The sequence below is a fragment of the Melanotaenia boesemani genome, chromosome 4 (assembly GCF_017639745.1).
Source record: "Melanotaenia boesemani isolate fMelBoe1 chromosome 4, fMelBoe1.pri, whole genome shotgun sequence".
Taxonomy (NCBI): Eukaryota; Metazoa; Chordata; class Actinopteri; order Atheriniformes; family Melanotaeniidae; genus Melanotaenia; species Melanotaenia boesemani.
This window is the reverse complement of record NC_055685.1, coordinates 9,406,413-9,423,253: the sequence shown is the minus strand read 5'-3', so window position 1 is coordinate 9,423,253 and position 16,841 is coordinate 9,406,413. Positions and strand designations below refer to the sequence as shown.

Here is a 16,841-nt window from a genome sequence, read left to right as displayed (position 1 = left end):
TCCACACCACATTCCTAGTACCAGAAATGAATTCGAGATGACCAAACAAAAAAGTCTTTAATAAAAGAGCTTATATGGTCATATTAAGACCAGTAATAAAAGCTTATCTTGTGCAGCAATTTCAGTGATATTTACATTTTAATACACAGTCAGTTGAATGAAAGGGGCGTGGCGGAAAGCACGAGAAGGCACGCACACTGGCTCAACTCTCGGCTGGCCGCTGATGCTGCGGTGTTATAACAGTCAAGTTTGTGTGACTCGGTCTTACCGCTGTAGCAGCATTACTGTCTCTCTGACTGTGTTTGACAGGTGAAGCAGTAACTCTAAAAACACATCACTGACACCGCACACAGCGGGCGGTTTGTACAGATAACTGTCTGGTGTGCTCTCAACCTGCGGAAACCGGAGTTTAAGATGCGAATGTAGCCGCTAGCGAGCGAGCCAGGCCGCTCAGAGCTGGCTGGCCGTATCCTTCACCAGAACAGGGGCATAAATGTTGACCACAGACCTCTCAGTCCACTTGGTTGACGACGTTGGAAAAGATGCGCAAGGACGTGAGGATATTACTGGTGGGAGAACGTAAGTAAAGCTTTATGTGTTTAAGCTGAAATGTGCTGCTTATCTGTGCGGTCAGCCTTTGGTGTTCACTTTGAATTGCACAGATGCTACCAGCTGGGCACGTGATGCTGAGCAAGTGTCCTCATGATGATAGTGTCTGCGTTTCTTTCAGGGCTCTCTGACGTTGTTGGACTTCTGAAACAGTTTTTGTTCATTTTATTTCGTTTTAAATGGTTTTTAACTGTTAGCATAATCGGCGGATTGTTATTCAGCTAATCTCAGTTGGTTTTATGTATGCTAGGTTGGTAGTTTTGTCTTTGGTTTTAAGAATTATGTTTACAATACTTTCTCAGACATGGTATGGCCATTTCTAATGCTCCTAAAGTGAACTGTGTGTCCCAATGACATGGCCTGAGTATATTTTCTTGTTGTCATGTCAAATCAATAACATATGTCCTTGATCCACAGTTAATGCACCCACATGAATTGTAAAGCTAATATTAATCAGGTTACGCTGAACTTTAAGACAACATTTTCCACTAAACTGCATCTTCCTCCCTCCACAGCCAAGGTGGGGAAGACGTCTCTTATCATGTCCCTGGTCAGCGAGGAGTTCCCAGATGTGGTATGAACCCATTTTAATTTTGAGTCTTTCACACCATCATTTTGAGGCCTTGCAGCAAATGGTATAAACACACCTTGTGTCTGTCCTAGGTTCCCTATCGAGCTGAGGAGATCACAATACCTGCGGATGTCACGCCAGAGAGAGTCCCCACACACATTGTGGACTATTCAGGTACATTAAAAACACGACTGATAGTTATCTTAATAAGCTTCCTTGTTTTTACTTCCCTACACTTGTGTTCCCTCCACAGAGGCAGAGCAGACAGATGAGCAGTTGTTTCAGGAGATTTCTAAGGTCAGTGAGTTATGCTTTACTCAGCATTTTGAGCTCAGGTAAGAACTTAATGGCTCTCTGTGTTCATTTCTCACACAGGCAAATGTGATTTGCATCGTCTACTCTGTCAACAACAGAAAGTCCATAGAGAAAGTGAGTTAGCGTTGTCAGCATTCCCATCATTTCTTTGCATATCAGTTACAGGCTGTAACATTATGACTTCATGGTGCTCAGAAATGTGGAGTTGTCTCTCATAATGGTGAAAATCCTGAAAATATCTGCCTTCACAGGTGACCAGTCACTGGATCCCACTCATTACAGAGAACACAGACAAAGACAGCCGGTGTGTACATATACACAAACAATATTTTGTCAGCTCAGCATTTTACTACTTCACTGTTGAAGAGTGGTGGCCTGTAGCCACTTCCTTATAAAAGACAAAATATAAGAATACACAGAAAGAGGAGCACTTATATTTTGTATGTTTATGTGGTGTGGTTGGTGTGTGCAGGGTTCCTCTGATCTTGGTGGGGAATAAGTCTGACCTGGTGGAACACAGCAGCATGGAGACCATATTGCCCATTATGAACCAGTACAGTGAGATAGAGACGTGTGTTGAGGTGAGAGGTTCTTCTCATGAAAGCTAAAAAGTTATCATTTAAACTGATTTGATAAATGCTTGTAATTTGAGTTTAATGAAATTGTTATAATAGGGATTCAGAGAGCGTACAAACACACATGTGATGCCCAGGAAACATGAGATCAAAAGGGCGTAAACTCAAATCGAAATCAATATCTTCTATCTTTTTATTACCTTAATAGATGGTAAAGAGACAAACACACACAACAGTAGTGCAAAAATATGTTTTTGAGGAATCCATCTTTGCTAGATGACCACTACTCAATGATCCCTAAACGAAAACAAGGGACCTAATTTCATCAAAATATTGGTGCAGGACCAAAGAGAAGAATCTGTATAAAACCTTTAACATGATGTTTCCTACACACACTGCTTTGCTTCTGTTTGTGCTAAATTCACTGTGTTGAAGTCTTTGTGTAGCACTTTTTAGCTATTAACTGTCTCCTAGCAGAGCATCACCTGTGTGTGTGTGTGTGTGTGTGTGTGTGTGTGTGTGTGTGTGTGTGTGTGTGTGTGTGTGTGTGTGTGTGTGTGAGTGTGTGTGTGTGTGAGATCTAGTCTGAGCAAGTGTTGCTCAGACAGATCCTGTGTCTTAAATCTCTGTCTGGCAGCTACTTAAAACAGCTCTCAAGCAGCTCTAGCTTGTCACACTGTCACAAATGGACTCAGCTTTTGAATGTGAAATGTTACAGAACTGTGTGGTAATATTAGCAGAAACTTTTAAACGTAAGTTTATGTTTTCCTTTTTATTTAAAGTGTTCAGCAAAGAATCTGAAGAACATCTCAGAGTTGTTTTACTACGCCCAAAAGGCAGTCCTCCACCCCACAGGTCCCCTCTACTGTCCAGAGAAAAAAGACGTAAGAGCAAAAGTAAAACGTTCTGTTTCATCCAGTTTCTCCAGCTTGTTTTGCATCCTGTATTGAAACAGCTTTTGAGTTCACTGTAAAGCACAACATTTGAGCAGTATGGGATTTTTCAGATGAAGCCGCTTTGTGTGAAAGCTCTGACTCGGATCTTCAAAGTTTCGGACCTGGATAACGATGGAATCCTCAATGATAATGAGCTCAATTTCTTCCAGGTAAAACAGTCTTTGCTTGTCGTCGATAATCAGAGATAAGCTGAATTTTTTGGTGCTAATCCATTTCCTTATTAGTTCAGACTACAGTAATGGTTTCTTGTGGCTGCTCACAGCGGACGTGCTTTAACACCCCTCTAGAGCCTCAGGCTTTAGAGGACGTGAAAAATGTGGTGAGGAAGAATATGATGGATGGGGTGTGTGATAATGGCCTCACTCTGAAAGGTAGGAGGAGCACCCTGACTTCTTTTCATGTATGGGCTGATCTTTGTCGAGTTATTCCTGACTTTATTTGTTTTGGTAACTCTGTCCAGGCTTCCTGTTTCTCCACACATTGTTCATTCAGCGGGGTCGGCATGAAACCACCTGGACAGTGCTGAGGAGGTTTGGATATGATGACGACCTGGAGTTAAACCAGGACTATCTCTTCCCTCCGTGGGTTTCACTCAGACATCTCATCAACCACCAACTTCTTCCTAAATATATTTTCAATTAGACGTGATGCCATGTGAGCCTTTCCCTCTCACTTTTCTACATTCTTTAGGTTGAAAATGCCTCCGGACTGCACTACTGAGCTCAATCACAATGCCTACCTCTTCCTCCAGAGCGTCTTTGACAAACATGATAAGGTACGGCCCCGCGTCTGCTTCTATGTTTATTTTAGCCTCTGCCCTGACGAGACACCTACAGGAAGCTGCTCAGCGACCAGAATAGAAACAAAATACACTTCCACTGCCAACGCTGCCCCCCTACTGAGGTGCGATTTAACCTGTTGGCACTGAGGTGAGACTTACAGGAAAATAAGCCGCTGGATTAGAAGGAAAGTCAAAGAGTGAAAGTGACAGCTCGCATCGAGATCTGTCTGTTATAGTGATTAGGCTCCAACTGTGTGTGTGTGTGTGTGTACTTCTGTTTGTTATGCTTGCTTTCATTGGCAGAAATGGTGATAACTGAAACCTTTTTTTCTAAAATGAAACATTGACTTATTCGGCTAACAGGACCGTGACTGTGCCTTGTCGCCTGAGGAGCTGAGGGACTTGTTTGATGTTTTTCCCTACATGCCCTGGGGCCCAGACGTCAATAGTACAGTTTCCACCAATGACCAGGGCTGGATCACCTACCAGGGGTATCTCTCACAGTGGACGTAAGTAGACATAACAATAAAGCTGATATGTGTAGAACTAAATGATCTCTGGCCTCTGGAGCCCTTTGGTACCATCACAGAAGATGCTGTGTGCGATGGCACTGAATTAGTGTGTATTGTCGCTGTTGAGCAGAAACCTTGTATGTTCCAGAAACAACATTAAGGGAAATGTGTAGAAAACGTGCTTTTTAAAGCAGATGACCACAACATTGTCAAAGTTAACATTTTATCTCTGTATTAGGTAGTTGAATGTATGATATTTGTAACATGCTGCTCAAAAAATGAAGTTGTAGAGTTTTGGACTTAACCATGTTCAACATTGGTTGGTCTTTACCAGTGCATATACGGCAGTCAGTGGATAGCATCACTTTATCATTTAGTTACCATGTTTGCAGACTCACACAGATTTTATTTATTTATATGTATATATATAATTTTTTTTTTTTTTTTAGAGAGAGAAAAATATTGTTTATTTGTGTAAGAAGGTTTTGCAGCTCTTGCAGGGTAAGTTGTTTAATGGTGCTGCTGGATTCTTTTTTGACAGCTAAATGAAGTAGCTGTCTTTGACAGACTTTGGCTCTGTACTGCTTCTTTCTGGTGGGGGCAAAAAGAAATGCAAATAAATTAAACACTATTAAAGAAATGCTAGTTAAGTTCATTAAGTAGTTCCAGGATGGAGGCTTGGTGGAAATATAAATTTTTTCAGATATCCAGTGGAGTAATCGGATTTTTTAACAATCTGTTTTTATTTATTTTTTTTATTGACCTGTTACCTTCAGAGCCAGAGACAGATGCAAACAGTGTAAACAGGGATCAACAGAAGTAATTTATGCAAATGGATAGATGGATTAAATTAAATAAACATAATGAAATGATAAAAGGCCCCAAATACAGCATTGTTATGGTTCAGTACGAATTCAGTGCAATCCAAAATATGTCACACAAAATATGAAATATTTAAAGATTTTTTTAATTCATTTTCTTGTATTTTTGCTTTTGTTAATTTCATTAAGTGCAAACTAGAAATTTAAACAAGAAAAATAACTTCCATTAACTTCTTATTGACTAGAGTCCCCTGTACAAGGAGCAGCAAGAGATACTGTACATGCAGTACAGAAGATCTTTGCACATGCTAGGAAGTCCCAATCCTAACATGCAGCATACCAGAATGACTGACTGGGAGACCTTTATCTAAAAGACTCTACCAATTATTACCACACAAATGAAACACAATTCAAACCCAAACAATTATAAGAGAATGTAACAAAAACATAAGAACTGTCCACTTTTGAGCTTCTGCTAATTTCTCCACATCAAGCAAATCACACAAACAAGGTGTCGTATGAAAGCAGATGTCTGTCCCATCACTTGGCGAGAAAAACCCGCCAAAGAGTAGCAAAAAATAAAAGCTGCATCATAAATCATGTCTTACTTTTGCTGTTTTGTGGTGAAAATTTTTATTCCAGCTCTAAAAAACTGCTAATGTGTTCTCCTATGACTCTGAAATGAATCACAAAGGTCCTGGTAGTTTCCATGGAGATGAAGGAGGTTTTATAGTGAAGTATTCAGTCTTCCCATGATACACTATCTTGGGGTTTACTTCCTTTTGCACCCTTATGGTGCTTCTAAGGTGAATTTGGGGGCTATACCTCGATTCTCCTGACTCTGATGATAGATTGAGGTGTTGGTCATCGAAATAAGCCGGTGGGTTCCTGAGATATTTACCTGCGTAATTCCTCAATTAAAACACATGCTAACCTGCTTAGGTTCACTTTTTTAGCTTCACTGGGCTGCTGTCCTCTGGTTTTCACTGAAAGTAATGTGGTTTTCTTTTAGGAGGAGATAACCATTTACATTTTCTGCTGTGTTCCATGTAAACTTGATTCAGACTGTTCTGTAGTAACCTCACATGTCCCAGAGACCAAGATTATACATACAGCCCTTCTAGTTATGAAGATAAGCTGTTTTATTTTGGGTTTCTCATTTTGAACAGGAAAAAACAGGCCTCATAAACGAGAGGTTAATTAATCCCTCTCAGCCACAGAAGTTAGAGAGAGGCAGTGATGCAGTAGTTTTAGGCTGCAGCATTTTGAACAGAAGGTGTGTTTTCAACCAATAACAGCTTGTGGTTGTGGGGGGGAAACAACAGTGTTCACTTGAAATGACTACACACATGCAAACATGCTTCACCTGTTTAAAGTGGATTTATCATAAAATCAGCTGATGAAGTAGATGTGTGTGGATGTGGGCACCTCTATGTTTTTAGAAAGCAACCGCTGTAAAACAATCACATCATGTCAGCTCGACATAGATGGGGAGGAAATGGTGAGCTGGATGGCGGGTGAAGACTGGGGGCTCTGTGTGCACTGTATATACCTTCTAGGTTGGGAGCACCTTTGGGTCTCCTGGGGGGGGGAGAAAATAAATAGATGAATGGAACGGATGGATGTTAAACAAGCGATAGATTGTATTTATTTATTTGATGTCAAGATCTGTCTCACTACCACTTTTTAAGTTGCCAGATGTCACATTCAGGGACAACACGGAAATGTGAGTTTTCTCAGATTTTCCTCAGTCAGCTTACACAATGTTTATCTCAGAAAAGGGACGTCAGTGTGACTTTACATTTTCAAGGTACATTGAATTTAGTTGGCTCGTATGGTTTATTGCTTATTTTATTGTTATTTTGACTTCTTTTTGTTTTATCAGGTTAACAACTTATCTGGATGTTCAGCGATGTTTGGAGTATTTGGGCTACCTTGGTTACTCCATAATTGCTGAGCAGGAGTCCCAAGCAGCAGGAATAACAGGCACGTTTATCAATTTGTTGGATCAAGATATAAATCTTTGTAGCCTTTGATTGTAATCACAATAATGCGACTTGTTATGTGTTTGGGGATAGTTTTTTGTACAGGTTTTATTTGACTTCCATGCAGTCGGTTAAAAGAGTCGTAGCAAAGCCAGTTCAGCCTGAATGTTGGTGGTCACTGACTGCAGGCATGTTTATGTACAGCGACAGTCTAAGCTAATCCTCTGATACCTGTGTGTGTGTGCGCCCCCTGCAGTGACCAGAGATAAGAAGATTGACCTGCAGAAGAAGCAGACCCAGCGTAGCGTCTTCCGTTGTAACGTCTTTGGTGAAATTGGCAGTGGAAAGAGCGGCTTCCTCCAAGCATTCCTGGGTAGGAACCTCATGGTAAGCAGTAAGAATTAAAAGCATGAGCATCAACTTATATCGAAAAAGGTGTTAAACAAATGCTAAAAAAGGAAAACAGTGATCAGCCACAACATTAAAACCACTGACAGCTAAAGCGATTAACTCTCCTAATCTCATTACAATGGCACCGGTCAAGACGTGTGCTATGTTAAGCGACAGTCAATTGATAAACTGGAGTTGTAAGCTGGAAAAGCTGGCAAGTGAACGGATCTGGGATCTACGGTCTTTGACAAGGGCCAAATTGTGATGGCTGGATGACTGGGTCAGAGTGACAGGGTCATGGGCTTGATAGTGTTTTCATGTGCATTAAAGGCTGATTTTTTTTTTTTTTATGTCTTAACCAGACAAAGAGCTACTATAGCAACACAAATAGCTGGAAACTTTCAAACTGGCTAAAGGTACTTTTGAACCACCAGGAGTTTTTCATTTGTCTCATTAATAGCGATTTCTTGATCTGATCTCAAGTATTGGTTTGAGGCCCTGATAGAGCTTTTTTTATTTTTATATTTATTATTATCAGGGTCTCTTAACTACAGATTAAATTTGTTGTTTTGAATTTGTTCTTTCCTAAAGACTTGTGGCAGCACCTGCTTACATGTCTGCTACATGGAAATATTTAAAAGTGGAAATCAGTTCAAGCAGTCTAACAGCCACTTGTAATTTCTTTAATTCAAGCACTTTGTGCAGCAGAAGTGTCAGCGCTTTATTAAAGGGACGTTGTGTAATATTTTCTGTTGTTTACTGGCTGAAATCGATGTCTGCATGTGTATATGTGTAGTCATTGGTGTATTATGACCTCCCCTAATGATCTGACACATTCTCGTAAACGAACAATTTTAGATTTGTTTATACATATGACGGGTTAGCCAGTAGGGCAGCGCCATGACAGTCTGCCATCTTGAAACTACAGCCATCGGCAAGGGACAAATAGCACCAACACTGAATCTCTGCGAGCCAGCACACCATGATTAAGACACGGGAGGAGAAGATAAATGAGAGAGGCTTACTACCCCGGCAAGTTGGAAAATCTGTTAAATTGTTATTCACAAAAATGCAGGACCATGCATATGCAGCAGCAGCATGGGAGCCATTTTTACCATCGCCAAAGAGTAAAAAAGGGACACTTAAAAGGCAGCATGACCAGACGATACAAAAATGGAGGATCAACATCGGGCTAGCCTACCCCAGGTGGAAGGAGGTCAAGAAGGAGAAAGTTTTTAAAAGGGATGCTGAAGTTGCCAGCTTTCTCCTCATAAGTCAACGGTGCTGCCTAAATGAGAGAAAAAGCTATTTTCTTTCATTCAGTTTTGTTAGACAGTGTTGCTCGTTACCATGTGCAGCATAACAGTAGATTTTGATAAAATACACCTGCCTCGATGGTACAGAAGTGTATGTTTACGTGGTTTCAGTCGCTTCCAGTAAAGCTGGACTAAAAGCCGGTGAGAAAGCTTTATAAGCTGCCTTTCACTGTGACAAAAATAAAATGGTGTCGTGTCGAAGCCAGTTTCCTCGTCGAGATCCGTTCCCCTGTGAGAACCACTCATCCTTCTAAACACAGCGGAATGATATTTTACAGTTTCATGGGATACAGTTTGAAATATTTATGAAATCACAAACATCTTCACATGAGTGAACAGTCCGTGAACGATCAGATGACATGCTTTCCTCGGTGTTGTCGAGGCTTTTTGACACACTGCAGCTACCGCCGTTGCAATACGTGTTTGAGAAAGTGAGGCGCTTGAATGCACTATACGTCAGAATGTGAGTCACGATTCCAATGTTAGACGAAAGTAATTCTTACACAATGTCCCTTTAAATGAGCAGTTTAGTTAAACACACAAAGTTTAAATATTTGGCTGAGTACAACCATTTGTTCAGCTAATTCGAGCTATAAGGGTCTGTTGCAGTAGAAAGTTAAAGTTTTAGAGGGCTGTGTGAGGCCTTGATGCCTCAGTGATTGTAAAACATTAGATTTACAAATTTCCAAGATCTTGCAATGATTTTCTGAGAGAAATCATGACTGACATACCTCTACATTTGCATCTTAGAAGATATGAAATGCTGTGATGATGCACGTGTTCCCCTTCAAGCTGATACAGTGGCAAAGAAATATATTTAGGGGAGAGTCTGAGTTTTTTTTTTGTTCCCCATAATGGCTCATAAGAGAGTGCAGATCATCACAAAAAGCCTCAGATTAGTTGCATGTCAATAAAATACATGAAATAGAAGAAGCATAAGATGCTGCCAGATTTTACATAAACTCCTGTTCTTTATCCTCAGCGGCAACAGATGATTAAGGAGGAACACCGATCCTACTACGCCATCAGTACAACCTATGTTTACGGCCAGGAGAAATACCTACTTGTAAGTACCTTAATGAAACTTATAATAATTAGTTGTTTATCAAGTGTATGATATAATCATGTATTCTGAGGATTATGATTAAAAAGCTTTCCTGCACAATTAATGCAGCATTTAAATCTCACACATCTTTCTGAAATCTAATACTTATTAAAATGAATGAGCTGAAGTGCAGAGCCTGAAGAGTAAAAACATACCTTTCTAAAACTAGTAGTGTGTACTGTGTCAGCTGTGAAGTGAGGACCAGCCCACCTTGACATGCTTAACTTGGCCAGTTATATAAGCTTCTTATCACGTTCACTTAAAGCTTTTGTCAAGCAAGCCCTTCCTGTTTGGAAAAAGTATTAGCATTGTACTGCTTACTTTTAAAAGTAGGCTGTGGGTGTGAAAGGGCTGACCATTTTGAGTTTTGTCATGACGAATATTTACATTCAGCAGTGTAGTATTTCATTGTTGATCTTGAGTTTAATAATGTTTAACTGAAGAGGTCAGCTGTTTCTGTGGTGGCACTGTTTAAATCTAAAAATGTCAGGTAGTGACAGGATGGTTGCACACTTCTCAACATTAAATCTTTTTGTTCTTTCCTGAAAGGTCTCAACATCTTCACAATTTATATCTCTGTTATAAACTGTGCAACACCTCATAATGTGTCGTATTTAGTCAAAGAAATCTAAATAGGAATGCTCCCAGAGGAGGAGAAAAACGACCCAACCATTCTCTTCCTGCAGTCCATCTTTTAAAACACAGTATATCAGCTGATGACTGAAGAGAACAAAGCTCTTCCAGAGAGCTAAAGAAAGCAGTAAGAACTATTGTAAACATCAAGGATATACCACACCCATAAACAATACAGGGAATTAGTTATGACATTCTGCTTTCTCCCCATCTTAGTACATTCATTTTTGGTCCTTTAAAGTTCACACTAAGAAAAAAGCAATACTTATAAAAATGGTTGAGATAAAAGTTAATATAGTATAAACTGCAAAACTTGAAACAGTAATGGGTTAACAAACACTTACTTTTGGTATTACATACCCAAACCAAGTGGTAGGGATGGCTCAGGCAGGTTTATCTCCACAAATAATTTGAAAAAATTCATTATAGTCACTAAAATTTTTGCTCTACCAAACACTAGAGCTGGCATTTAAAGGGTTAAATGAAGTGTTGTCTATTTGTGACTAATAAGACCTTCTTTTTTTTCTCCAGCTCCATGAAGTATTCCCCGACTTTGACTACCTATCTGATGCGGATCTGGCCTGCGACATTGTCTGCCTGGTCTATGATGTCAGCAACCCTTACTCCTTTGAATACTGCGCCAAAGTCTTTAAGGTAGAACTCTGTTCATTGCTGACATGGCATCGAAAGACTAATATTAGCAAACTTTAAAAAATGATTTAATTAGCCTTTCTTCCTTAGCAATATTTCATGGACAGCAAGACTCCGTGTATGATGATCGCAGCGAAGTCAGACCTGCCAGAGGTCAAACAGATGTACGGCTGCAGTCCTCTGGAGTTCTGCAGGAGGCACAAGATGCCTCCTCCTCAGTCCTTCACCTGCAACACAGCAGCAGAACCAGACAGAGAAATTTACACCAAACTTACCACTATGGCCATGTACCCGTATGTATACATAAACAACCTTTATCTAAAAGTGTTGCGACTGTACTTTGCATATTTTATTGATGTGGTTGTTTTGGTTTCCTAATAGAAGCCAGATACTTGTTTCATCTCTGAAATTTATAATGTAAGGATGTGACTGGTATAAACTGTCCTACAAGAGGAAAATCATTTATCTGGGACTACATTTCTTCTCTTGAGTCCATTGGAAATTGAACAGGCTGAGAAGTCCCTGAAGGAACTGCTGCTGAAATTATTTTATTCCAAGTGTCTCTATTTGACAGCGTGCACTTCACATGCAATAATGCACTGACCTTTGAACATGTTGCTTTTACTCAGACGCCACAGTGTTTTGCGCTGTGGGTAGACGGGATCCCTGCTGAGTTGTAATGTTAATCTCTCCCAGCGGCTCACACTCACACTGAGGCTGCACTTCAGATGTAACCTCCCACCACCTTCCATGCACATCCCTCAGTCTCTACAGAGACACTATCTAGAACCAGAGGAAAATAAATCTGTATGTTTTAAAGGTTTTTTGTCATGTGTTGCAAAGTTGAAATGAGGTTTATTCTCTTTCTGTATGCAGCTCACAGAGGAAACACCTCAGCTCTTCTTAGACTTTGTGGTAGCCTCCTTCAACCCTAATCTTTTTCTTTTGTGTGTGTGTGTGTGTGTCCTGTTAAACCCTGCGTGTCTGTCAATGCCACTGTGTGGTGGTGTGTTTGTGTCCTCCCTGTATCTCTCCTCAGCCACGCCCGGCTGCGCTGCATGTGCACTTGTAACCGGTGCACTTTCTGCTTGTGTCAGAACTTCCTCAACTCTGAGCTACTGCAGACCGTCAGGGCCAAAGTCTACGCTGTCGTGCTCCGAAGGTCTCTTTAAAAACTTCTTTTTACCCCCTTTGTAATGTGTCGCTGTCAACAATGCATGCTGCTTTTGCTCATTTCATCTTTTTCACTCTGTGTTGTTTTAATCTGTTCTCTGGCATTGCTTGTTGTAATAACACATCACAGCAGACAGAATTCAACACATGGAAATTATTCTAAATCGCCTCGTGTGACAATTTCACTACTTTCATTGGACAAGTATAGCACAAGTTTTCAGTTTTACCGTAGAGAAAAAAGTCCAAATATACAGTCCTGTGCAAATGTATTAAGCCACTCTTCATCTTTATATATTGACAGATGTAGCAGTCTTATGAATAATGTGCTATTATAAATGGAAATCCAGTAAATGAGGCAAAAATAGAGTTTTTACTATTCTAATTAACTTGGAAAGTAATATTTGGTATCAGCACTTTTACTCTTCAACACAGTCTGAACCCTCTTAGACAAACTTTCTCATCATTTCTTTAAAAGATCTTCAGAAAAAAATCCCAAGGTTTCTTGAGGGACATTAGAAAGCTGCTCTTTGGATATGGTCTTCTTCTTGCTCCATTGTTTAAGTTGACCTAACACTGCTTCAGTAATGTTGATGTGAGGGCACTGAAGAGGATTCAACACTTAGTAAGACCTGTTGCCACTGATTTTCAGCCCAGTTCTTGTGCCATTTTGCAAACCTCAGCCTTTTCTCCCAGTATCCCTTCCTTAAGAATGACTTGTTGAAAGCCCCCCTTAAGTAGAGACCATTTCTGAAGATGCTTCAATGAACAGTAGATGGAGCAACTGAAGGACCAGATGCACCTCTCGGGTCTTGTATCACGTTTTTGCTGTTTTTTTTGTTTTGTTTTGGTTTTTTTTCCCTTAAGGACATTATTTTCAGATGCTGTTCATCTGCTGTAGGTAGACTTTTAAGCCTGCCGCTTGTTTTGTCCTCTAGTTATCCAATTAATTATTTTTATTAAAGGGGCAAAAAGCGAAATTGTTCCCCTTGTGATGGGCCGAGCAGTGAAGGACACAAAGTTAGGCACAGTTTTAAAGTTCAAAAGAGGGTTTTTATTATAACCCTCCCCCCTCAAAAAAATTCCAAAGAATTTACAAAATAAATGAGTAACCCCATAAAAGAGATCAACATAACAGAACTCTACTTCAAAAACTAGTGTAACTAGTATAACTCAAACAAACCATGCAAACAAATGGAACAAACTGACCTAACAAATGAGACACATGGATAAACTTAAATAGTGGCTGATCAGACCAAACAAAATCACACAACGGGGTGACACTTAAAAAGCCCAACTAAGCTAACAGCTGATTCAACTCAAAAGAAAAGAAAAAAATCATAACACCACAATATAAACCAAAATGTGCACCAGTTTTAAAATACATGTGATGTTATCGATTAAATTAAACTAATGTTGGTCTCTAAATTAAATCCTATATGAAAACAAAACAATATAAAGTAAGTGTATGTGTGTAGTACTGTTTATTGCAGGTTGCCACTTACATGTGGCTGTAAACGCAGCGGATGTGCACTTTTTTTTTTGAGGTCATGTCGGATCCTGGTCGTCTGCAGGTGAATGTTTCTATCCTTTCTCCACCATTTCACTTCGAAAATATGAGCTGCCATTGCTCACTTTGTAGCCTTTCATAGGGAGGGAGGGCTCGGAGAGGAGGAAGGAGGCGGCGATTCACATCAATGTACATGAACACACAGCCGGACCGGCTTGTGAACACGAGCTGGAGATCAACACAGAGGCTGTGTGACGTCACGCTTTACTCCAGATTAAATTACACCTGTAGTTCTTCTCATAGCCATTTTTAATTCCTTCAATCTAGCAATGACGAATTTCCGCTTATTGCCCCTTTAAGGCCTCAATGTACACCATTACAAAATATATATAAATTTAGCTAACAGCGCTTTGGCAGTTCTCAGGCATCAAGCGCCCAAAGATACAAGTAGAAATTGGTTAATATTTTTATGCTTGAATTTGTCATAGGTCAGTGGACTGGACAGGAAACTGGACTAAAAGTGAGCAAACAAACAAAAAAAAAAAAAAAGCAGGAAGAACTTTTGTTCAAGACCATTTTAAAAGATGGGATAAAAAAAAACTAAAGGACAGTTAAGAGACCAGTATCTTTTTAAAATCTTTTTTCCCATTAAGGAGCACTGTAGTGAAGTGTCTCTTTGTATTCTTTTTTTTCCTGATGTCCATTATTTGTCAGATTAATTTGACTTGCATACTTATTTCCTCTACAAGAAAAGATACTTCAATTATCCTACAGGAGACTTAGACACCTGCTCAATTTCCCTCCAAATGTTAAAGTTACAATAGATTAAAGTGTAAGGAAAGACTACACAGTGTCATTTTGAGCATTATTATTTAATCTGGTCTCTTTTTTTCTGACTTTTTTCATCTTAAAAATCTCTTAAGTTTCATGTAGGTGTTTTTTTTTAGCTCCACTGTATTTCACTTGGTATCAGCTTTCCTGCTGCGTCATCTTTTCCTATGTAGCTAAGCTGGTCTAATCTAACATAGATCTCATCATTCTTTTCTAGTTTTGCCAACTCATGTCATAACTAATCCCTCATATCACCCATCATTTTGACTGGCGTCAAAGCTTCCCTCTTGTTGTGTCATCTGCTTTCATTTTCTCATGTTCTTTCCTGCAAGTAATGTCCCTGCTGAGACCTCCATTTGTCACTTTGATTTAAAGCTTTGACAGACAGATAGGTAAAATGAAAAACTTAATCTTTTTATCAGATTTTGCACGATCTGTCAATTATTGTAAGTAATCTTTAAAGCAGGAAATCTTTCTCCTTTTCTCTGTCATTTCCGGCCATGTCGTCCTTCCACCCGCTTTTTTCCCTCAGTATTTATATCTCTTGGATGTGCTTCTCTGTTTAACAGACACATAAGCCAAGCAGACCTGAAGAGCTCGACCTTCTGGCTGAGAGCCAGCGTCGGGGCCACCGTGTTTGCCGTGCTGGGCTTTGCCATGTACAGAGTGCTGCTGAAAACACGGTAATCTTCGAGCACTCGGAGCCAACCCTCATTACCACGGTACATATTGGAGCCATTTTTGACCAATCTAAACATTAACTTTCCCTATTTGCATTTAGTATATGAACATTTTTTTGGGGGGGAAAGAAATCTGTTATGAATCTGTAGTATAGTTGGGCCCCATTTAAAAAGTGCATTTTGTTTTTTGGGGAAAAAATAATGTGCTCACTCATATGCAAACCATCTGTTTTGGCTGTTTTATTCCACTGTTTTCTTGAGAATAAAAGACAAATGTTTAATTTTTTACTAAATTACTTATTTGATTAATCTGTTATCTGCAAGTAAGTGAAGATAATATATTTATATTTATATGAAAGTATGGGTAAGCTGCTGCTGAGCTGTAGTGAGCTACATAAAGCTATTTTTGGTTGCTTGCTGGTTGATGTGAAGAACAACTTGATGTAATGCACAGTATAACAGGCTATATGCATTATGTAAATACTGTATATAACAGACTCTACTTTTGGTTGTTCTTATATTGCAATGGTTTTAGTTTAAAAGTCTGCTCATGTACTTCAATAAACATTAGTTTTGTTTTTCCACATGGACATAAAAGTAGCCAAATTCCTGGACACTTTATTTTTTTTAATGCCCACTCATTTAAAATGGTCATCAGTGAGTGTGAATGAAGAACAAAGACTTTGCTGCTCTCGTGTGTTCCCCACATTGGTCACTTTTCATGTTTCATATGTTTATGTGCTAAGCTATAAGACATGCATTTTGTGTGAGCACGCTGCCATATTTGACCACATTCCAGTGTTTAAAATTTAATGCAAATAAATCACAGGTACAGCTTCTCTCTCTTGCTTGCTAGGCCCATTTTAGCAAAGATTCAAGTCTAATGTCTTTTATTTTAGTGCTGAACAGAGGCTTGTTGGATCTTTCAGTCGTTGCTGTGACAGCTCTCTTTGTCATCAAAGATGCAATAATGTGACCACAAATGTTACATTTGATGCAATGAGAACATCTTGGCACTAAATTTAGTTCATGTATTCCCTCAGTCCTGCCTTTCCAAAAGTTTACAATAAATTCATGTCTATAACAAGTGGTCTAATAGAATCTGTTATTTTATATCTCTTAAGAAATGTTATCGCCTAATATCTTGTGACAATTGAAGCAGGGTTCTGTCTATTTATTGTACCTTTATGTTTGATATGCTGCCACATGTTCAACGTTCTGTCTGTTTTGGACACAAGGGGGCAGTATTGCTTTAAAGAAGACTGATGTACATATTTTTCATTCAAAGTGAGACACATACCCTGTTTGTTTAGATTAAAACAGCAGCCTCCATAATGAGCTGGTCTTAGTGGAGGGTCAAGATGAGAGCATGTTGAGTTGATCAGCATAAGGTCAGGCTGTTTAGCATGTAGGAATTAGCTAGCTTTAAC

At 39.5% G+C, this 16,841-nt stretch overlaps 1 protein-coding gene and 1 long non-coding RNA gene across 3 annotated transcripts; both read left to right on the top strand.

The window, feature by feature from the left end:
• The first annotated feature begins 203 nt into the window (after positions 1-203).
• rhot1b (ras homolog family member T1) lies at positions 204-16,489 on the top strand. 2 transcript variants are annotated; one of them, XM_041982994.1, is made up of 20 exons: positions 205-579; positions 1,125-1,183; positions 1,273-1,354; positions 1,434-1,477; positions 1,556-1,609; positions 1,747-1,799; positions 1,968-2,076; positions 2,853-2,954; positions 3,077-3,175; positions 3,289-3,397; positions 3,487-3,607; positions 3,717-3,801; positions 4,171-4,316; positions 7,026-7,126; positions 7,382-7,512; positions 9,814-9,897; positions 11,101-11,223; positions 11,311-11,513; positions 12,260-12,382; positions 15,301-16,489. In XM_041982994.1, the coding sequence occupies exons 1-20, from the start codon at positions 543-545 to the stop codon at positions 15,416-15,418; spliced, it is 1,983 nt and encodes a 660-aa protein (XP_041838928.1). In that variant the 5' UTR covers positions 205-542; the 3' UTR covers positions 15,419-16,489. The 2 variants fall into 2 exon arrangements, with proteins under 2 accessions (XP_041838929.1, XP_041838928.1); XM_041982995.1 differs by lacking the exon at positions 12,260-12,382 and having other exon boundaries at positions 204-579.
• On the top strand, positions 4,326-5,100 carry LOC121638295. Its single transcript, XR_006010005.1, has 2 exons — positions 4,326-4,738; positions 4,773-5,100. It is a non-coding gene; the product is annotated as an uncharacterized LOC121638295 (long non-coding RNA).
• Positions 16,490-16,841: the final 352 nt, after the last annotated feature.